Source organism: Schistosoma haematobium, chromosome 1, assembly GCF_000699445.3.
Source record: "Schistosoma haematobium chromosome 1, whole genome shotgun sequence".
In the NCBI taxonomy this organism is placed as follows: Eukaryota; Metazoa; Platyhelminthes; class Trematoda; order Strigeidida; family Schistosomatidae; genus Schistosoma; species Schistosoma haematobium.
The window spans coordinates 75132724-75158120 of NC_067196.1; the positions used below are offsets into that span (position 1 = coordinate 75132724).

General features: G+C 30.1%; 2 protein-coding genes across 3 annotated transcripts in view; one reads left to right on the top strand and one right to left on the bottom strand.

The window, feature by feature from the left end:
• The window catches only part of RREB1_1 (Ras responsive element binding protein 1), a gene marked incomplete at its 5' end in the record, with an annotated part of 59087 nt that overhangs the window by 31006 nt on the left and 2684 nt on the right, over positions 1-25397 (top strand). The window contains 8 exons of one of the 2 annotated variants that reach the window (XM_012939874.2): positions 10425-10491; positions 13261-13421; positions 14898-15638; positions 16860-17070; positions 18618-19819; positions 20574-20682; positions 22981-23065; positions 24376-25124. In XM_012939874.2, coding sequence (XP_012795328.2) covers positions 10425-10491; positions 13261-13421; positions 14898-15638; positions 16860-17070; positions 18618-19819; positions 20574-20682; positions 22981-23065; positions 24376-25124 — 3325 coding nt within the window. Of the gene's footprint in view, positions 1-10424; positions 10492-13260; positions 13422-14897; positions 15639-16859; positions 17071-18617; positions 19820-20573; positions 20683-22980; positions 23066-24375; positions 25125-25397 lie in introns of those variants that run through there. The other variant, XM_051209684.1, reaches the window with a different exon arrangement.
• Positions 21367-25397, bottom strand: part of MS3_00002120 (uncharacterized protein) — a 39827-nt gene continuing 35796 nt past the window's right edge. Inside the window, exon 20 of the mRNA XM_051209685.1 lies at positions 21367-21901. The gene's annotated coding sequence lies outside the window, so the exon portion shown is untranslated. The remainder of the gene's footprint in view (positions 21902-25397) is intronic.

Sequence of the window (25397 nt, forward strand, 5' to 3'; positions counted from 1 at the left end):
TTAAATAATGGGAGGATAATAGTAGTAAAATTAGTCCACTTTTTCACAATAACCACAATCGTGATCACGTCCCCATAGACACAATCCCAACTATCCTTAATTACATATTTTTATAACCTTTCATAAAATTTTCATTAAACAATATGAGAGCAGATGAGAATAGGAAATGAGACAATAATTAGTAATTAAAACATCATAAGGACTAATATTTAAATTAAACATACCATATATTCAGGTGAATTAAGCGAATGATTGTGCAATATAACTCAGTTTAATAGTTATATATATAAACAGTATAAAGTAATCTCATTTGTAACAAACTTGAGAATTATTTACACATCTGTCATAGTTTAGCCATAACACTTTTTAAAACATCTCAAGAGTAAATAGTATACATTTATAATTAAACTATATTTTCGCATGGTAATAGATTGTAGAGGGGTATTTCATAGTTTGAGCGCTGAACTCTTTACCTAGTGGGTTAAATTTTTAAAATCATTAAAGTATTAATTTCAGCTCTCTTAATGATTGGCGTGACTTCCGCGATCGATAATGATTATTAACAGTATAGAGGTTGTGAAGATTGTTAGCTTTTTGATTGAGATCATGAACCGATTGATGTTAGAAAATTCTCGGAGTTCTGGTGAGAAGCCGTGACCAGTAGAGCTAATCCGTGTCGGGTAAAAACAGGTGTCTACCTCAGTACAATGGAGGATGGTCGCGCAATTACGTGGATTGGTTGAGGTTAGACACTAAAACCATTGGATACCGTCTCAGTGGTCCAGTAGGTTAAGCGTTCGCGCGCGAGACTGAAGGCCCTGTGTTCGAATCGATCGTGGATGCTCACTGCTGAGGAGTCCCACAATAGGACGAAGCCTGTCGTTCAGTGCTTCCAGGTTTCCAATGGTGGTCTAGCATCAATCGGTTCATGATCTCAATCAAAAAAATGATTATTAGGTTAGTTGCAATCTTCATTTATTTTTATAACATCTAAGTGTTCTATACTTCTAAATGGATTGTTGTAGGATATATATGTATACAATAAACTGTCTCTTAGTGCTTAGCCGAGGTCTGCGGTTCAGAGAGAATGTGGTTATAGTATAAAAGTGTTATGTATAAAGTGAATATTGAGTGGCACTTTTTGTCACTTTTTACAGTTAATTTTAACAAAAATATATCTGTCGGACAATTTAGTATGTAGATTGCATTTGCCGTTAATTGAGAGTTTGTTGGGTCTATAATTGATGGACGACCTTTGAGCGACGCTAGTGACCTTGAGAATGTTTACTTATTAACTGGAACTAAATGATGGTTATAAAGCTGTGTAAGAAATTAGAATTATGATTTACAGTTGATTGTCACGGTTAGGCTTTTCATCACGAAACGACATCATCCAAAATGCCAAAACTCTATTAGGCCAAGTGGATGAATGAAATTCGTGCAAAAGTCCAAGACCTGTTATCTTATATCTGACCGGTTCATCCATAAATTATAGTTTCGCCGAGAGTTTAATCTAGGAAAAGTGTTTCTTACTAATTGAGACTTATCAATTGAAAGTCCCTGCATCGCAGGGACTGTTAGTATTTGGACTATGACTTGCATTTAGCATTATCTTCCTCAAAATGCTAAGATATTTTAAATCTTTCTTTAACTGTTCATTATGTATCATAATTTATTTTCATGTTAGATATTAGGGTTCGAATGAAGTTGATGATTGCTTTCATCGTTTTTTTTTAAAAGTAGGCAAATAAAGTCTAATTAATTGTTTACTGATATATGAGGATTTCATTAGCTTTCCACCCTTTACAGAAATGATGTATCTTTCAAAAATGTTTAAATTTTCTATCCGATTTCTTTATATCTACAGGACACCGTTGTGATGCAGTTAAATGAATAAATTATATTCATATGCACATATACGATTTCAGAAGTCAGTTCATGTTATGTATCTCTTTAAATTTTCATATTTCTAGGTGGATAGTCTTTAGGATTAATATTTAAAGTACGGTGGTCTACCCGAAATAACCTCACTATAGTGGAAAGAACACACATCCCTTGAATCAACTCCCTAATTACAGCAAATAATAAATACATTTTTGGCTTACATTTTGATAAACTGAAATAAACTGGAATATAATCCATTATCTGTCTTGTTTGTGGATTACTTGGAAGTACTCCTAACTGTCAAAAAGATTTATTTAAGTGAAATAATCCATTTTACTTACTTTTATACTGATAAGTTTAGCGAACGTTTTAATTGATAACTGTTTCATTGCTGATAACTTCTTTGAGCTCTGGAATTTATAGTTTTATATTAAGATTGTAAGGAATTAATTTCTATTAATTTGGCTAAATTTGATATCTCTCACCATAGACCATAGTCCGGGGTTGATTGAGAGTTCCAAAGTAATCCGGTAAACGTTCTTGGAAGTTTAGTGTAATTAATGATTATCACTTTATCTTTTCGCACTTTAGCAGATGTTTCATTAAATGACATTAATTCATGAGGGATTTGACTTGATTTTGTTGAGTCAATGTATTATTAGTTCATGATCTAACATTCTTAAAGATAAATCAAGGGAAGTTTTCAAGAATTTTATGCTTCGCTTGAGAAATCCTCTAACTACTCTACGAATCAGGAGCATACAGTCTTTGTGAATTTCACGTTACCATTAAGCAGTTATTAATTGTGACTACAACTAAATCAATTTTTAAATCATTTTAATGGTTGACAAGTTCTCATTAAGGAAGATACGTTCAAGTAGTTAGAGCTGCATCATCGTAAGCTCGAACTCTTCCTTACACCTACTACAATTAATGTAGTCCAGTATTTGTCTAAAATGTCGGATATAACACATAACTTGATACTAAGTACGTGAGTTTTCACAAAAATACTCTGATATTTAGGTGAATATTGACTTCGGGAATAATAGCTTCTCGCATATTTTCTGTTATTATGCAAATCAGTTCAGTAAAATATATCATAAATCTGTCTCATACTAGTCCACCGGTTTTGAGATAAAGTGACTCTTAATAGATGAACTACTGTTATTTGGATTAAATAATTTTAAAATCCTATAAACCGCTTTTTGAACATTATTGCTCGTCAACCATTTTTAATCTTGTTTCCATCGAAATTATAGTGAACAACAACAATAACAACATCATCATCATCAACCTAATCATCTATGCATTATACATATAATTACAGTTATTAATTTTATTCCTTCTTCAGGTGGTTTATTATTAATTCTTGATCAATAAACCCGTATTCGATGTTTCACAAAAACAAACTGATTATTTTCAAACTTCTGTTTAGATATAAATACAATCTATTACTAATTCATCAGCCTACTCTCATTCTTTGTCCATCTACCTACCTACTTGTTTGTCTATTTCAACAACACAAGCTAACATCACTCACTCTCCATCAAGTTTAAATTTTGATGGACAATTTGTAGATTAAAATTATTTACATGGTTGTTTTGTTTAGATCAAACAACCTGTTTTGTATACTATTCTAAATTAATCCTTTTCATTTAAGTTGCTAAGGTTCTACTGTGATGTCATCAAAACTAGTCATTCATAAACATATTCATTCACTGACACACTCATTCACTCATCCAACTGATTCATATTTTCTACTTTTATTTTTAAAGTGAAATAAAAGTGGGGAGAATGATTTCTTGTCATAAAAGACCTATCCAATTACAAAAACTGATGGTTAAGTTTTACAAAAAATGTAGATCGAAATTTTCGATCAAAATTTTTTCAGGTTACTAGAATATTATGATTAAAACGTGTTGCTATTGCTATTATAATTACAGTTATTATTACTCTTGTTGTCGTGCGTGTTAATGATTAGCTCTCATGGATTAATTATTCCAAGTGAACTCAACCTTATATATTTATATAAACAAGCAAACAAACAAACAAACAGTAATAATCATACCAATACGCAACCTTTCTTTCGATTTGTCCCGTTTACTGCCTATCTTTGTTACATAGATTTAAATAGATATATGAAAGAATAATAATAATAGTGGAACAAAGAAGAGAAAAGTAGGAGGAGACATTTTTTATACTGGAAGCAAATATCTTGTAACCTAGTACATGAGATGAATAGAGAGAAACGACTAGCAAGTATAACAGTGTTTAATTACAGTTCACCTAAGTAGAAAGGGAGGACATAATGACTGTTAAAGCGGTTTAAACAATCAAATAATTTTTTTTGATTGCGATCATGAACTGATTGATGTTAGACCACCATTGAGAACCTGGAAGCAGTGAACAGCTATTTTGTTCCGGGTTTTCATTGGTGGTCTAACATCAATCGGTTCATGATCTCAATCAAAAACTTAACAATCTCCACAACCCCTAAACTGATAATCAAATAATTATTGAACAAATGTTTCCTTTTTTTGTTGATACTGATTTACAAATCAGTTACTTCCAATATTTTATTTAGTAATTTTGTCTCTAGTTTTTATCTGTTAATTAGTATCATAATAAAAAGGTGTTTCATGGATATGATCCATGCTATACTGTGTTCCTTGAATTTCTGATTTGATTATCTAATGGTAATATGGCTTAAAATCTTTGTCATTGATTACTACACTATGTGAATTTATATAAGTGTAATTCTCTATATATTATACTATCAAGTTACCTGTATCACTGATCATAAATCAAAAATTTTATTAGTAGACTGTACTTAAACAACAAGAACAGGTACGTTTACTTAACATAATCTAGTTCTTCTGGAATATATTGGATTTTCAAGTACACTATTATCATAAACATAAACACATATATAGTTTACATGAAAAAGAAATTTTTAGTGGCTAACTTCAACGCATCATTATCACTTGTTATTGTTATGGAAAGGATAATCGAATTGTGCTTAGATTTGAACTTAAACTGTAATTATAATAATGACAATACAGTGCATGTGTAAACTGAACTAAATACACAGGTGAGTCTCAAAAGCTTCTAGTTGAGAAATACTTCAGTCTCGTCTTTATAAATCAATGAGGTTTGGCGACATGAAATGATATACACATGTGCAAGACTATATGATCCTCATCGAATTTCTTTTTTTTAAACCAGATCCTTAAGTATCATCACTTGACAAAATTTATTTTCTTACTCAATCTAATTTATCCTAAAAAGATCGAACGACTGACCAAATGAAATAATATTTCACCTTAGATGGTGTTGTCCAGATTATTGAGTTTTCAATTTCTCAAAGCGGACTGATTTCGACAAGACAACCACTGACTAATTTTGAGTGAGTAATTCCAGAAGTTTTTAGAAAAAGCTGGTGGATTTCACCACTGTCTGGGGTAGAATAAATACAGTCAATGTCTATGTATAAATGCGCAATATTGAGAAATGACTGAGTTTAGATTATAGACAACGACTTAGTGGTCTAAATGTTAAGTGCTCACCACGAAAAATATAAGTCCCAGAATCGAACCTTGATAGGGTTGTGGATAAACTCTACTGGAAAATCACATACAAAGTCAAAAAGCTTCCCAAGACTTCCTAGTTTTGATTGGTTGTCCAACTAAATTCAGTCAATCATGCAAAACTTAAACTTCATTATTAACGTTATTAAAATTTGACTGAAACAGATTTTAAATTAGATAATTTAATCCTACTCATTAAGTTACTATATTTATTTGTACACTACTGAAAAGCTGTCACTGTCTACATCGTTTACTACATTTAGTTTTACGGAACACTTTAAATCTATTATTACCATGCCGTCATTGTTTTTCTCAGAGAATTCAGATTTTTATTGAAAAGGCTTTTTTTATGCTAATGAGTACTGATTTAATATTTTGTTTTGTTTCCTTTTTTTTCTGTTTATCTATCTATCTATCTATCTACCTCTTATACTATCTCGTATTTTTTTCAGCTTGTATGTTTCACATTTTCACGTCTGTATACTTGTAAACGAATTACATAGTCAGCAGCATTCTTCACCACATAAAAAAATACATAATACACATGCATAAATATGCACAGAGAAAATGTTTGATTATATCATATGTGTATAGTTTCAGATATTATAGCAACTAACCAGTTGTATTCCTTCTTCTTCGAATTGTACTTCTGTTAACTGAATAAATTTTTTTGACCTTTAAAATTGAATTGATTTAAATGAGTTTAATTTTAATAATACGATTGTATCGCTCTCTTTCTCAGATATATATATATACTCTGAATGATATTTTATCTTTATGTATTCCGGAATAATTTGTTAGTTATTGGTTGTAATGTAAATAGATAAATGATAAAATTCATCATTGTTTACAGTCAGAAGATTATTTAAAGTCATAGTATATTCTATAATCGTTTTATTTAGTTTCGAACCTTTTTAGCTATGTTAGAACACAGGATTAAACTAAGACTTGTCGGGTTTCGAGCATATCGTGTTACCATTGATTCAATAAGTTAACAAGTCCTGATATTGTTTGGTACTAAACGTAAATATAATATAGGTGAAAAAGCTTTTTTTTCTTGTTACAAAACGTTTATGCTATTGATGATAAATATCAAAATATGTCATTCCTTTACAAACCAGTTAGACAGTTAGGGAATACACTGTTGTTTAAATTCTTGTTAGAAATCATTACATGAATTAAACTTTTATTCAATATCTATTGTCAGTTGAAAAGAACAATCCTGTATTTGATTGTCCATACAGCTTTCCTTGGTATATTTTAACAGTAAAATGTAGAAGGTTCCATTTAAGACTCAATATCTTTATTCCAGTATTTTCATCAGTACTAGTGAGAGTAGATCGGAAAATATTCTTATTAAAATTTTCTTTTATCTATAAATTAAACAATTATTTCGATCTTTCAACACTTTCAGTCAAACGTTTAAAAAACCACTTAGTGTTTGCTTATCATTTTCAATGGAATATATTAAGATTTCAAGTTAAGTATGAAGATTTATTTGGTACTCGGTGGTACATATAGATAAATCTCTTATTTTACCTGGCTTAGTGATCAAGTCAAGGGATACTACCGCTAACTCAGGGTCTGAAAAGTCGGAAAAATGGAAATTTCGCAAACGAGATCAAAATGACCTTGTTGGTCTTGTAATAGTATTCCAACACGAGACAATGGGTCTTAAGCATTCACTAAGACATAACGCTTCAGGCTCGGCTATTTCGTTTACGACCCTACATATGTTTTGTATGCAGTATAAGCTATATTGCTTTGTAGAGCTGGCCTCATATGAAACCGGAAGTTCGCCATTAATATTGTGGATGGCTTAGGATTATTTTGGCAAGTTTTGATGACTATTCATACGAAAAATTGGTTTGCTGATTAACCGATTTCATTTATACTGGTGGTTGCATTTCAGTGTTCTCAAGGACCATTTTCATACGGATATTGTAAGGCATGTCACTATTGCTAACATTAATGAGTTTGACTTTTGTGTATACGGTATAGGTTAACTTTGGCCTGTTTGTGCTGTGCATAGTTGATTCACGTGATCATTGATCGAAAAAATTATACATGCGACGTGAATGGGTAATGAATGGTGCGAATGGTCCACAAGGGTGCTTGGTACCTGTGTGGTTGCGCCACAGGAATGTGCTGTACTATTCAGATTGTAGCGTTAAAGCCTATACGGTATCTGGTTTTCCTGCGAAGCGGGATTGAACTGTACTGCTCGGGTTATAAAGTTTAAACCTGGATGATGTCTGGTTCTACTGAAAACCAATGTAAAATTACTCTGCCCCATAAGGGTATATTATATAACTGTGAGTAATCAAGTCAAATATTGTAATATCTTAAGGACATCTCAAATTTGAAATAATCTGTTTTACATTATGAGTATATGTATAGTATATTAATATGGCTTGAAGTCAGAAAAACGATTTTTGAATATTCTAATGGTAATGTTTAACTTTTTACTGTTAAAGATACAATTTCCCATAAATTTGATTTAAAAACGATTTTTATTTAGTTTTTGCATGTTTTTTTTCTTTGGTACATGGTTTTTACAAAAGTAATTAAACATATTATTGTTTTATCAAACTTTAATACTCATTTAGAATATTGTCACTTGCCTAAGCATTAGCCTGTTTATAGTCATGCAGTACACATAAGTAGTGTGATATTCAGACTATCAAGTGTAAAACTTTTTACTTGTACTTAACAGAGACAATAATTGTTTGTATTGTATAGAACAATAAATTATGGATAGTATAATATATACAGGTTAGCTTCTGTTTATACAACAGGTGCATGAATGTTTCTGTTAGCACGAAAAATTGGATACAAGTAAACACACATCGATTGGTCTAAAGATTTTACCATCTCCAGTAGTAATAAAAAAACGTAAAATTCATTGTATTGGAGTTTCTTTAAAACTTGGCAAATGATACTCATGTGCTTATTATTAACTAGGCTATAAATAAATGTCAATGATTTCTACTGAAAAGATGTGATCTTTGGTGTTAGCGAAATCAGAAGGCTTATAGAGTAGTTCATTAATGTTTTTGAATGAGAGTTATAAAATATCAAAATTTGTGGAACTTCTATGATGTGGGTTAATGGTGTGAGTATTTTCCTCAATGTAATACAAGACAGTCTTGAGTTTTTTTTTATGTGTTGAGTTATGACTGTGTATTGTTGAAAATTCATGAGTTTGGAGGAAATATTCATTCAATGCTCTATGGTTTTAAATGTTCTATCTTTCATACGTCCATGAAGCAGTTTCTAGTTTTAATACTTATCTTACTTCTTTGAATTTACCAGTTAGCACTGACTAGTGGTGTGATATGAACTTAGGTCTCCCGTTTATCAGTATAAATAATTAAAGTATGCGTGCAACTATATAGACCTATGCTATCTAGTGTTAGATTCAAAGGATTTGCCAAGGGAATCGCTGTCTTATGAAATTTACAATCCGTAAGACTAATTCCTTACGTTTTCATAATTAGTGTCTTATTTATCTTTCTTTAGAGATGTTGAAATAACATCCGGCTTACTGGCGACGTCGTAACTAAGCTATTTGGACTTATATCACAGAGCATTTAATAAGCTTTAGTTACCATTAAGAGCTGAACAACAGACGATTATTGACTGGTATCACCTCAATTATTTCGGTAACGATTAGAGATAGGCATTATTAATTGATATTACATAATTTATGTCTAACAAATTATGTTTTATTGTTAATGCACTTGACCCTGTGTCGATATTGAAATAACATGTTAGTGTAAACTATTTTAGCATTAATTAAATTCTTAAATAAGACATTTCTCAAGTATTAATTATTAAGTAAACAATTTCTATCGAATAAGTGACTTTTACACATTTATTAAATGTATTGATAAGAAACCAGTAGATTAAAATATACGATCTATTTTATTGTAACTGGAAAAAAAGAATGATTTTATAAAAATCGGTAAAGTGTAAATAATGGGTGTAGGAATGAGAAAAAAGTGGAAGGATTGGGGGTGGCGGTGGTGGTGTTGGTGGATAGAAATTAATTCATAAGAATTAAATGCAAAATTAAATGAGAATTTCTTTTGATAGATAACTCTACGGAATAAATACAATTTCCACCATTTCTTTATGGTGCTTAAGGACAAATATTATTATTAAAAAAAGTGATGATGGGTGTATGTGTTTATACGTTGATCTGATATTATGATTTAAGTAGTCTTTATATATATATATATATATATATATATATATATATATAAAATTAATACATTACTTCTTTTCTTAAGATGATAGGGTGTGGTAAAATAATGAGATTTGAATTTATATCTGTAACTCCCCCCCCCAAAAAAAAATATTGGATTTTTTTATTACACCCATTTTTTCCTCTTCTATCAAGTAGATTGTTAGTTTTCTTGTTATTGTAAATAACAGTTTTCTTTTACTTCTAAGCTCAACTAGTCTTCTTATAAAATTAATTAATGTTTGAGATTACATATTTTTCGTAATGTATTTAACCAATAAAATTAAAATTTTCTATTATAACACTTGATATCTAGAATTGAATTGTTAGATTAAACATGAAGATTAAAAGTTTTTGTTAGCACATTCTATTATAAATCAACATTACTATAAAAATAAGTAGTTTTATTATTTACTAAAGCTAATCCAAAGATCATTCGGATTCATAAGTTTACAGTAATATGGACGTTACAGAGGTGCAAATCATGAATTTACCATTGAATGAGAGGCAAAATACTTTGTATATATTTCAATCGTGTTTGGACGTAACATCATAGTTAGTCGATGTAATACCGCGTATTTTTCAATGCTAGGTGGTTGAAGAGTACTGGAAAACGGAGTCAGTAGTCTTTAGAGAATTTAAGTCCTCAAATAACAAAGTGTTAACATGTTGGTTCTGTAAGAGGCTAGTCGTTGTTAGCATCAATGTCTTTTATACCGTCATCACAATTTTCTTTCGAAAATATCCATCTCACAGAACAAAACACCCAAAGTGTGTAAATATGTTTGCATTATTAATAAAGTTTGTGTATTTTATTGAAACGAACCTAAGAGTCTTAATGATGGATAAGTCTGATCAGTAATTTATGAAAATTTAAACTAATGATTATCATTTGCATCTTTCATTTATACTGCTTGTTAAGATTGACAGAAGGTAGTTCACTAAATATTGGAGTGAAATACACGGAAATCGGATGTAATAAAAAGCAATATTCTTTGTATAATGATTATCAATGACTATATTCTTATGGAAATTATTCACTGTTTTCTGTTTATCATAGAATTATCAGAAGGGATTTTGTGAAGATTTTAGAAATTTCACTGGTTGAAATGATGAGTCAATTGAAGCTAGACCACCATGGAAAACCTGGAAGCACTGAACGGCCGTTTCGTCCTAGTATGGGACTCCTCAGCAGTGCACATCCACGATCCCGCACCCCACGAGATTCGAACCTAGAACCTATCAGTCTCACGCCAGGTGCTTAACCAACTAGACCGCTGAACCGGCATCCAACGGTGTTAATGTCTAACTTCCATGGTGGTCTAGCTTCAATTGACTCATCATTTCAACCAGTGAAATTTCTAAAATCTCCAGAAAACCCCTTCTGATAATAATAATCTGCTCACTAGCGACCGTCTTCAAGAGATACTCCTGGAGTTCTAGTGAGAAGCCGCTACCAGTGGAGTTCAACCAGGTCTGTTGTGAGATATCAACTCACCGAAGACAATGGTGTACGGTGGCGCAACTTCGCGGATTAGTTGAAGTTAGACATTACCACGGTTGGATGCCGGTTCAGCGGTCTAGTTGGTTAAGCGCCTGGCGCGAGACCGACAGGTCCTGGGTTCGGATCCCCGCGAGGTCGTGGATGAGCACTGCTGAAGAGTCCCATACTAGAACGAAACGGCTATCATAGAATTGTCAAGCATAAAACTTAAATTTACTTTAGACTATAGAAATGGAACTTTTCTCACATTTTAACAGTGTTATTATGCAGAATAAATAATATCCTATATGTCCTCTCGTTACTGAAGTACCATAGGTTTTCGTGACTCGAGAATGTTCACAATCATGATATTTATATTAGTTATGAATAGTTCTTTTTATTTGTAACTATTTGGATAATGATTATATACTCACCTCATTGAATTAAGAGGGTAAACAAAGAAGCTCTTCATGATAGACTTGATAGATTCTTCTTTTTTACCTTTTTTAAATTAAGTGATGATCTAGTTAGTTGTAAGTATACTTTTTTGTAATTAAAGTGATCAATCTTTCAATATTTGCTTTTCTGTTACATTTGACCTTTTGACAAACGTTTCTAGTGGACTTTTATTCACCATGGGTTATCATTAGTTAAGGAATTGTTAACAATGAATGATTATCAAATACTTATCATTGTTATTGATATTTTAAGTGGTCGCCGTCTTTAATTTCTCTGTATAATTAAATACAACACTCCTAGAAACTTTATTAGACCCACTAATTGCCGAGTCCCTTGAGTTTATTTCTAACACTTTTCGATGGTATTTATCGAAATAAAGGATACATGGCAGTTTGCATCATATCATTTATTCCAGACTGTGTGGAATGAGTAAATATCAAGTATCAGCTGATCAAATATTATCAAATAAAATGAATACTTTCACCGAATAGATCGTTTATAACTAGTAAAGAAATCTAGGACAAGAGTTGCACCCTAATTGGGACTAATAGCTTGGATCCATCTAAATCCAAGTTTGGATTTTGAAATTGGGACTGGAATAAGGAAAACTTGTTTACTAACTACATAATACATTGATCAAGCCTTTGAATCTTATTTGGAACTTAACGCTAATATAACATTACCCATAAGTGATAACATAATTCACTACTCAAAACTCTAGGCTTAGTTAAATTATTTCATTTATTTCAACTAATAGAAATGGATGTATCTATGACTAGATAACCCTAGAGATTAGATAAGGTGGTTTAAAACAAATTTTTTGTAACTGAGGTTGAATGGGTCATTTTTTCTGTTCAAAATAAAACGGAAGTTAGCTAACAGTTTTAATCAAACACAGATCAAATCTGTAATCAGAAATATAAAAAGAGTAACAGTTATATATATATATATATATATATATATATATATATATATATATATATATATATATACAAAGTAGCATTTCCTTAATTGTTATATAGTTATCATGCGGGCTGTTTTCATTAGTAAAGGGGCGTGTTATTTTTCAAAACTGATGTGAAATTAGTAAAAAAATATTTCTGACCCAAAATTTCAATTCACTGATTGGTTATTTTCATATTTGAGTCCAGTGGTATAACTGTTCACTTTTGAGAATTTCATTTTAGGAAAGGGGACGAAGTTGAAAAAAGTGAAGTTGACTAGTAATTTTACTCTACCCCACTGTATCTTTACTCTTCTACATACATACACACACACACACATAAAAGTTGTATATTGTTTAGATACTTAAATTGTCATCATTATTAATCATCTTAGGTGTAGTAGACATAGACGACACGTTCGCATCTTCTCAAAAATGTTTTTATTCTTATTCGTTATTGCTGATTGAAGAATAGGAAACAATTTGTACTGATTAAAAGTTCTGAGTATAAATTTAACGGTTCAGTTTAAGAAAAGCAAATAAAGAAACGTTATTTCAGTTATAGAAATTGAATAGTCTATCATCTATTCAACTATTATTATTCATTATTTCAATCCACATTATTCTAATCATTCTTTTCTATTTTTATAATAAGACTTTTTGGAATTGGAATTAAATTTCGCATCAAATTTATCAACATCTTCAAATTATTTTGATATCATGTTGAAAAATTCAATGTCAACCTTAGTACTACCAAATTTTCATTCAACTTCAGAAAATTGTATAAATTTTCGAGATAGTTTGAATGTGGAATCGGTAAGTGTATCTTAGTGAAATTATATTATATTGATAATAATTTGAAAAACTTTTGAAAAGATCTCATATATTATTTCATGATGACTTTAACTAATAATTAAGTCAGTTAAATTACATTTATCTCTAAGCTGGTTTTAGTGACTATAACATTGTACTGAAATCACTAATTGATCTAAGTTCAACAACTAATGAAAACATGGAAACATAGAATGATTATTAAGTCTTTAGATCGATTTGTCATTTTAGTCAAGTTTTAAAAAATCTCCACAACTCTATACTGACCACATAAATTTGTTGTCTGCATCTAAATTCGGAAGAATTTTTAATACTGATAATTTATTGGACAATAAATATTATTTAGTATGGTAATTTAGACTAAAGTTGGTGTTGATATTTTTGATGTGGTTAATTAAGCATCCATGAAACGTTGAAATACTAATTCTAACATATTTTTAGACTAATGAATTTGGTACTTTACTTTCAGTGTGTTATTGCTAGGTAAAATACGGATTAGAGTATCTTGTTTTTCATTATTAAATTTACTGAAAGATCTATTAATTTTAACTTAATCCATCTTAGTAATCGGTATTTATGATCAAATACATGTTATATAATTGTGTTATAAAAATATAATTTCAGGAAATCCTACTGACTGTGTCCAGAGCATTTCATTGATCTCTATCACGACAATCAATGAATTTTCAGTAGAACTACTGAAATAATATAAATCATGTGAAGTTATTTGTTAATCATAGGACAGTTGTTAACATTCATGAAGTTTCTAAAGAGTTGATCATTTACTAGAACGTTTATGACTATAAATAGTGAGGAACTGAATTCAACATAAAAATAGATTTATTCAGAAATCATTAAGTAACTGTGTTACAGCATGTGGACTCTATAACTAATTCTTACCATTATTAAAGCTATGTACATGTAGTGAACAGAACATGGGTGGCGACAACCGAATGTATGTAGTACAAAATTACAGAGTTACTCGGTAAAATAGAAACCCATATTGCAAATCATTAACTTGTAAAATAACAATCCATCATATCAAACCGGACTGTTCCAGTTGCAACCACCGATCCATTGTTTCACATTTCCTTGTTCATGTGTTTTCTTACAAATTGCATTGTGTTCGCGCTCTTCCTTTCTTGATCTTCTCCCATCTTCTGCTGCCAGACATTACGTTTTTAACTCGCGTCATATACTACTTATATCAATATAAGTAGCACACACCATAGTACACAATACACTTAGGTAAATCAAAAGTGATATAAATGACTTTTATAAATTTTAGATTTACCATTTCATTAGTATATATTTGACCATATATATGTATATACATTTTATATGCACATCTATTATCTTTCCGATTGAAAACGAACACCAAAGTTTTCATTTTGATGTTAGCTTTTAATAAAAACTTAATTTCAAGTTTTTTTAATACCACTTTTTTATTGTTCCGCACAGAATCTACCAAACTTACCACCTGTATCCAATTGGAATTATGAAGATACCACAACATATATTTCTAATCTTAATTTACAAAATTCTATTCCTAATATAGTTGATAATCATATGATAAGTCATTATCAGACTACACAAAATTTATTAAACTCTAGTAAACAATCTTTACCGTCATCATTATTTCTTCCATCTTATGCAGATAGTGGTTGTTTAAGTTTAAATGATGAAACTAGTATGATTAATGTAAATCATTCTACTTCTACACCTGTATATACGGTAGATAATGATAGTACTACACCTACTTCAAATATTAGTACAACAACAATTAGTCCAATTAATATTGATAGTTTAGATAATATGATGAATGAAACACAAATTATTGTTGTATCACCGAATAATATTCAAACAAATCCAATGACTATGAAAGATTATTGTAAAACAGCAACAACAGTTAATACATCTACTATTACAATGAATACTAATACTACTTGTACTAATCCAAACAATGATCAATTGGTCGAACAAAAACAATTAAGAATAGTCAATTATTCTGAAGAAAATCAAACACCATTAATGAAACAATCAATAGAAGAATATAAAAGAAATTGTAATATGTTAAATATATCATCGAATATGATTAAAAATAAACAACATGATGAAATGAATCAAGATGAATCCCATTCAGATAGTGAGTTAAATCGAAGTACCGAATCAATTAATCGAAAGAATCGAGCAGAAGTAAAAGTAAGTGATCAGAATACATTGTTGTTTTGTTGTTTTTTTCTTCTTCTTTAAAAACAATCCAAAACTCCATGTTATGTCTTTTTATTAATTTATAATAAAAGTCATATAAATGGATCAATCTTAAAGTTTGAATTCGTTTCATTTTAACATATCGTTTAATTCAGTTTGATAAAGATTCATTGAAGAGGATACTATTATTAATAAACTTACATATAAACATTGCCAGAGAAAGTTCTGAAGTTCTTATCTAACTTATTTAACAAGGTTATTGAATGTATAGTGACAGTTATTCCAGTTAACTTTTATCCTATGTGACTATTTACTTTTAAGTAATTATTTTGTATAATTAAATAGATTAATTTTCAATTTCATTTATTCAACAAAGCTTCAATGAATATTATTAGAATTTGTTCCATTGAATATATTTTTTAAAAAAAGGTACTTTTATCTATACCTTTCATAAATAAACACTACTGATCTTTATAAGTAACAAAAACACCATATTGCATAATTTTTAATTATATTATTTCCACTGGTTGAAATCATGAGTCGATTGGAGCTAGACCACCATGGAAAACCTGGAAGCACTGGACGGCTGTTTCGTCCTAGTATGGGACTCCTCAGCAGTGCGCATCCACGATCCTGCCCCCCGCGAGATTCGAACCCAGGACATATCAGTCTCACGCCAGGTGCTTAACCAACTAGACCACTGAGCCGGCATCAAACGGTGTTAATGTCTAACTTCAACTTATCCACGAAGTTGCGCCACCGTACACCATTGTCTTCAGTGAGTTGATATCTCATAACAGACCTGGTTGTGTAGTCGATCTCATGTGATAAGAATGACAGTTTTTATTTGGGTAAGGGTTATAATGAATTATTTTGGTTGATTGTGTATTAGATCTTATGGAAATGAATGTATGTCATTGAAAATCCCAATATTTCAGAAATCGTTTTATTTGTAACTTAATTATTCAAACTTTTCTAATATCTTTATTGTCTTGTCACATATCCAAATCGTAGTTTGTTTGTTTATGTTGCTATTTTTAACTGACATAATAGATTATTAAAAAAACAGTGTTTCAATGTCTGAGGCTTACGTATACTTTTTAAATATGATAGATTGTTAGATATAAATAAACAATCCACTATTGAATTATTGAAATCAGTAAAACAATTCAATATGTAATAATAATAATAATAATTTGTTTTCACTTTCAGATACAGCCATATGCTCTTCGTGGTAATATTGAAGTATTTCGTTGTCCATTATGTTCAAAAGATGAAATATTTAGTCGTGGACATTTAACAAATCATTTACAAGATCATCAAAGTAATTTTAAACGTGAAGATTATAAACATGTTTGTTGTTTTTGTTTTAGTGAATTAAGTTCAAATAGTTCACTTGAACGTCATTTATTAACTCATACAAGTAAGTTGTACATTTTTATGATTTATAAAATTTGAGGGAAAGAAAACGTTTTTTTTTCTAATTAAAATCACATGGTGTTGTTTTACTTGTAACTTCTCATTGTTATTTATGACTGTAATTGATTAGTCTCATATTGGCATATGTGCATCCTATGAAGATTGCCTCTATATAGCCTTAAGTCACAAGCTTTTTAAGCAAAAATGGATAATGGCTAACAGTGGAATCCATATTTGGGACATATTAGCCGGATGTAACTACATCTCATAGTTGATGTCCACTCTGGTGCGAGTCCCAAATAATTCGAAACGCGCATCCTGGATTCCACTGCTAACCACTATTTATCTTTGCTTAAAAAGTTCTTTCTGATTGTTTTGTAAATAACTTTGTCATTTGTTTAATATTTAATGAAAGGGTAATAAAAACAAAAAAATCTAAGAAGCACTAAATATATGTTTTATCCTCATTTGTAACTTTACATACGTCTTGACTGCCTGTTTATATGAAAACAAATAACTGAAAATTTCACTTAATTAATCATAAATAGAATGGGATTTTCGAATACATACATCATTGTTGGTTTATGCATTAATTTATTAAGCTAATTGAAGGAATGTTATTAAAGGTAATTTTAAAAATGCAGCCGGAATGAATATTAGAGTGAAAGTTGCATATGAACTTATCTCCTTCTTCGATAAATATTAGGTAAGTCACATGAACAAAGACGGATAGTGGCTAGAAATGGAATCCAGGACGCGCGTTTCGTCCTTTTTGGGACTCCTCAGTTGGATGTACCTGCGCCTCAGAGTTTTTGTTCACTCTGGGACTCCAACCTAGTACCGGTTGCTTCAAACGCCATCGCGTTATCCACTTAGCAACTGAGTCCTGATAGCCACCTGCTTGTGTAATGGGGTGAAGTTATATTCACAAGAGACTGATCAATTACAGTCCTAAGCAATGCAAAGATACAAGTAAACAACACCAAGTGAATATAAGTCACATGAAATTAACTCTTCGAATAAAGTTAGGGATTTTTTCAGATGTTTGTAAGGAGACTTAATACATTCATACAATTTATCAGCATAGAGTTATGGAGATTGTTGAGTTTTAATTGAGATCATAAATCCATCGATTTTGAAGTTAGATGTTACCACCGTTGGATGCCGATGCAGTGGTTTAAGGGTTAAGTGTTTTCACAAGAGATGGAAACTCCTGGTCTTGAATCCCGCGTGCGGGATCGTTCATGCGTACAGCTAGGGGAGTCTTATACTAGATTGTCTTTTCTAAGATTTATTCATTTAGAAATCGGTCAGTAAAACTGGTGAGTTATTGCTATGATTAGAAAATGATGATTTTTTCCAATTCAGTATTCAAAATAAAAAATGCGATATTTCGGAAGCAGAAACTATAGAGATTATAAATGTCAATGAAACCTGACATATATTTAGTTTTTTTAAATAGCCAGCGTGTAAAACATTATCGAACGGTCATTATATTACTTTCAACTTCATATTGTGTATTATATTGCATTTCTAATTTCTTTGTTATAGATCATCGTCCATTCAATTGTAATTTATGTGATAAAGCATTTACAACCAATGGTAATTTAAGTCGACATGTACGTACATCTCATCAAGCAAAAGCTACAACAATAAATAATTTGACTTCATTCACTTCAACAACAACATCATCATTATCACCAACTATTCAGTCAATAACAAAACAATCAACCTATTTACCTAATTGGTTTCAATCTTCAAATAGTTTACATACTTCACCTATATCAAATACTTATACTAAATTAAAATCATCATCTATTCAGCATACTACTAAAATGAATGAATATCAAGATCGTAGTAATATACAAAAATCACCGATAAAATCATCAGATTTAAATAATCATGGAATAAACTCATTAAAAATTTTAAACTTTCATTCAGGAAATGATTTATGTATATCAAAAATGAATTTAATTCAGTCAACTTCTAATTCAGATAATAATAATAATAATAATAAGCAATCTAATATGAATACAAAATCATGTGTAACCAATTTACAGAATGTATCATCCTATTTCAATAAAACATTACAAATAGAACCAATTAAATTTACATCAATCAATTCAGAAGAATATCAAACAGACTATTTACCAAATTTACCACCAAATTATTCAAATAATTTAACAGACTGGTCAACAAGTTACATGAAACATGAACAACAGAATGGAGAGGAACATTTTAATAAGTTTACAGAGATTGAAAGTTGGCCATCTTATAAATCAAATACTACATCGTCACTACTTCAAATGTTTACAAATTATTGGTTACAATTAAGTAAAAATTATATCTTAAATAATTCATCTCAGACAAGTTTAGATGCACGAACAGTTATTGCTAGTTTATTGCCTTCATTATTGTTGAAAAATAGTACAATCAATAGAACATTTGAATCAAATGATACATCGTCATCAGTTAAAAATAATGAATATGATATCAATGAGAATTTTTCACATTCGGAATCACCAAGAATTACTATACGTGAAATTCCACCATTGATTACAAATGAAATAGAAGAGAATATGGATTATAAATTTTATAAAACATACAATTTTAATCCAACAGATTATGTTATTTCTTCGTCTCCTAATACAAATCTTGAGAATGATCAATATCCTCGAAAATCATCAAAATATATTAATAAAACAAATAGGAATATAAGTAGAAAATCACGGATCACAAAATTGTGTACCACAGTAAGTGTTATTTTATTACATCTATTTACATTGACAATGTTTGTATTATAATCACATGTAACTAGCAACTTCATTTCAACATAGTTTATATACTTCAAGATGAAAATGATGCCATTAAAATGTTGACTTCTGGTTCCTTTATACATCACAGTAGGAAATATTGGCAAAAAGAATTATTGAAGGGCATAGTAACAAGTGAATTAATCTTTATGAAAACTTTGTTCTCTAGTTTATTTGCTTCTGTCCAGTCTCATTGTATGTAATATTAAAATATTTTACACAAAGATAATTTTAATGATACTTTCCTATATTTAGAGACTTAAGCATTGACTACATCAGTTTTTCTCCGGAATAATTTACATAAAACTTGATAAATCGATTGAGATTTTATTATTTGGGGGGGGAGGGAGAATGGCAGATTACTAAGGTAGTATTTATAACATTGTATTGAAATATATTGACATAGTTATAGTAAAGCACCTTTTAGAAAAAAAATATATAAATAGCTATTTGTCAGTATAAAGAATGTGTCAATTAGTGACAACAATCAAATTTAGTGGTATATAAGAGTCATAGTTCTAAAGATATTTTAGGGATAATTTTCTGCTATATGGGATAGAGATTATTATAGTTCCATGAAGATTATTATTCTATTAAATGAGTTTATTATTTTTGATAAATTCCATATAGTACTACTTATTTATTAGATGGTTCAGTCTGATGATACCTTATATTCTTTTTTAATTTGACATAGAAAACATTTTCAGTTCGTTATATATTGGCTAAGAAAAAGAAAAGTCTCTCTGTGATAGGGAAGAGAAAAAGGACAAGAAAAGTTACAGAAATGAAATTTCAACCATTGAGTAAGTTACAAAATGATTTGTTTTAATGATTAATGTTATTCATTATGATTTTAAAAAGTTTACAGCATAAATACCTCAATGTAACATGGATATTATCAATTTAATCACCATGATATACAATAGTATATAGTAAATTTAAGTTATAGTAACTTTGAGAGAAACAAGTATTATCAGTCATTGATAAGGTTGACTAATTATGTGTGAGTTAATAAAACATTAATTATTCTCCTATCAAATTAGATTTTAAACAAGAAATGTAACAGATATGTTTGTCTTACAAAAGATTAAGTTCAACAGTTCTTATTTATAATCAGATAGGGATTTTATGGATATTACAGTAATTTCAATAGTTCAGATCATGAGTCAATTAAAGCTAGATCACTATGGAAAACCTGGAAGCACTGGACAGCCGTTACATCCTAGTATGGAACTCCTCAGTAGTTAGCATCCACGATCCCGCCTCGCGAGATTCGAATCAAAGACCTATCAGTCTCGCACGCAAACGCCTAACCTTTCGATCACTGTTTTAAAAATCCCATACAAAATACTGCTCTTCCCCTTCTCAAATCTATAACTAGTGCTTACAGTTAGTTCACTAACTGACAGATTGATTTCGATATACTTTAGAATACTTAAACTCATCAAAATACTCAATAAACGAAAGAAAAACAAGACAAATCAAAGATGAAACTCAATGTTAACAAAGACACAAACAACTTTTGATTAAGTATACTTTATGAATTACATTCATTAACGAATGTTAAACAATATGAGATCAATCTAAACATGTTTAAATAAAGTCCACATTTATTTACCAATAAAACACTATGCCTTATTTTCAAGTAAAGTATGTAATTTCAATAAACAAAACAATACAAACATGTTATTTATTGAAGTGATTAAATAAAACATTGAAAATGAACTGTTCTCAATCATATTAGGAAAAAAAACACACACACACGCAGAACTATTTTATGGCTTTTTAATTTCCACATTTCCGTTTAAGAAAAAAAGAAAAGCAAAACAACGGAGCCATTATGAATCAAAATGAAATTTACACATATACACATCAAGATTTCCACACACGAATACAGATGCATATGTACAGTTCAGATGTAAAAGTAGCCATTTTTCTTTATTCAATCTTTTTTCTCTCCCATATAACTTGGTTTCTTTTTCTTCTTTTTTTGGATTTGGTAGTTGATTGTTTTGTCAAAAACTGTCAAATGTAATTTTAAATGAGAAAAAAATACAAATAGAATAGTTTGTATTGGAAGTTATGTGTGAGTATAAGTAGATTAAACAGATAGAAAAGTGAATTAAAGTATTTAGACCTTTTGTATCTTATCATTTAGTTAACTTAAATGAGTAACAAGTGATTTTTTGTCAGAGTTGATCATTTTTCTAAGGAATAATAGTTTAAATGGAAGGAGTTATATGTGTTAATGAATTGTTTTTGACAGTGATTCATTCAGTTGGAAGCTACTTGATTTTTAATGGTTATTTACTTAAGAGTAGTGATCTAAAAGTTAAGCAATCATCGTCAGACCAGTGGGTTTCGTGCTCGATCTTGCATGAGGTTATTATTGTGGGATGGTGGAGAAGATTTGTAGCTCAGGTGGATGATTTTGATGGAGTTTTGTTCTCTGAGGTGGATGGTTTGGTCGTGGGGCTTTCATCGTTCTTCTGAACGACATCATGAGCACAAACTTCAGATAAAAGTGAAGTGTGGTGATGATGTCTTTCCGAAAAACGATGAAAGCTCCGCGACCAAACCGTCCAGCTCATAGAACAAAACCCGATCAAAAATTTATGGTTGTACAATCTTAAGGATTCTTATACTAGGGAAAAACGCATATCCAAAGTTTTTTGGTTTTAAGGGTTGTTTAACTAAGATCGGTTCGTGATATGGACTATGAAATTAAATGGAAGTTTATTAAGAACTGGAAGAAAAAAGTTAGTTATCGCTTTAGACTGTTAAAACGTATTTTAATAACGTAGTTGTCAACTTGTATTTAGACATTTAGTTATTCCTTATTTTAAAGACCAGAACTGCATACGCTGTCAAAACTAACAGCTTCAGAGCTCGACTTGAATTAGCTTAAATGATAACCCAAAATCTCCTGTCTAGATGTCGGAAATAGGATATATTTTCCTACTAATACAGATTTAAATCCTAATCTGAAACTAAACTTTTTTGTAAATCAAATCTATTTTTATTGAGACATTAGTTGTTTATCTCATTACAAAAGACCACCTTTTAAGTAATATTTATGTACATGTATTTTCACTCTACAGGCCCTTTACAATGTGATTTTAAACAGAATAAATCATACAATTTAAAACAAAATGAATTAACTGAAAATCAATTTTCCCCATATAGGTAAGTTTGTTTCTGTCAAAACATTTGAAAAATATGATAAATTGAATTACAACATATATGTAGATAGAGTTAAGACTAAATTATGACATTGTTGCACAATTTCTGTCATCGCATAGAATAGTACGGATAATTAATGGTTAGTGTTATAACTTGTCGTTTGAATGCTTATTGTCTTGGCTCTTTTAATGCTACTTTTTGTATCTGGTCGTCGCTGATTGTTATGTCGGAAACGCTTATCACTTTTACTCAGAACGAGGGACGTCTGCAATTCTCATGACGCGAAAGTAAGAACACAAAGACTGGTATAAGTGAAGATTTATTAGCCCCAAAACACTATAACGACGACTCTAGTAGAAAATACACTCATTTATACATTGATTGTACACCCATTTCGATTAATGATTAGGATGAAATCACATGTATGGAAAATACTTAGAGTTATAACAAACCACATACTGAGCATAGTTCATGTCAGTGGAATACAAGAATATCGTATATTATACAGAATAAAATATCATACGAGAAAAGAAAACAAATACTACATTGAGTAATCATTACATTGGATCAAAACGGAAGTAATCTTGAACAAAACTCATAATGAGTAAACCAATCGAAAATTGACTTTTCTTTCCATCATATCAGTTAGCAATTTAGAATACTTATGATAGAGAGAATACATTTTTTACATGTGCCTTGACAATTACTAGTAGTTTCTGTATGATTATAAATCAATTGTTGTTAGTTGAATAGCTTCCTTTAAAAGTTTTAACATTAATTTTAGTACTGCAAAATTAGTTTGCTTACTCCTCAACCCTTTAATTTGTTTAGTATGTTAATCGTGTTTTGTGTTGAAATAAATGATATCGATAATGTTTCAGTTTCCACTGAGCACCTTTCATTCTGAAATCTTTATGAAGTGGCTATTTGCTTTTTAACATTGCATGATATTAAATCCAAACCATCAAACTTCTCACTTAATAAATTATGGATAATTGTTTACCGTAATCAGTCTTAGTAAAATAGCACTTTTTGAGTTCACGTGGATGCGATCTATTATAAGATGGATTTTGTCATTATTTAATCTCATCCAGTATAGCCACTGAAAAGTTATGGGACTCCTAGCACCACATGTCCATGACTCTAATTGGGATTAAACTTGAGACATTCATGTTTCATACAAAACACGTTACTTTAAGACCAATTAGTCAGTGTATAGCGATCCAAATTAACAATTTTCATCAGTGTTTTGCAATATTTCCAACCTTATTTACATCATCATTATCTATTTTTAATGTATTGTTTGGTTTTAGGTCACAAAGTTTACAAAACCAATATATTTTATCAAATACTGATTATGTGTGTTCACCGAACAATTTATCCAATACATCTAGTAGACGTTCACCTATTCAATATAGTTACAATGATAATTATTTAACAGATATAACCGAATTAAATTATACTCAGTCATTAGAATCTAACTCTGACGAAGTGCTTGACCTTTCTTTACACAATAGAAAACAATATACCTTGGAAGGAAGTTATACACTTTCACACGAAGTTCATACACCTGCTAGATCTAATATTCCATGGATGAAAAAACCTGATATTAGTTTAAAACCCCCAGTTTTTACACCAATCAACACATCTGACACTTTGTGTTCTTCGTATACAAATACTAACATGTTAGCTCAATCTGAAGCGGACATAAAACTTTCTAATCAGGAGTTTAACTTAAACAATATTCTACATGATATTTATAGTCTACCAATTATGCAACATATGAAGACATTACCAACTCCAATTAATAATGAATTTAAAAGAGATACAACTACTGGTACTACCATCTCTAACAATAATCCATTGAATATTCTGCCATTACCAGCCAATACATCAAATATTAATAAAATGTTTCCAGTTCATTCAACTATCCCAACAACATTGATTCAAAAAAAGAATTCATATAAAGATGCGCCTAAATTAATCACTTGTCCTATAGCTGGTTGTCAACAAAAGTTTCCATGGAACAGTTCATTAAAACGACATATTTTAACACATACTCGTAAGTTGTATTGTTTTCTAAGCGTTGTTGATGATATTGATGACTTGTACAAGATATCAAAATGATCTTTTATCATCATATTGAAATGATATTTAGAACCTTCATTCTTAGAGTCGATCAAAACACATCAATTTCTTCGTGGATAATATGTAGAGCAAATTTTACTAGTGATTATTACTTAATTATCTCTATATTTGAGTGAGAAGCATTTGACTTGACCTTAACATATATCAATGATAGCTATTCTATAAATCTAAGAGATAATGGATGGTC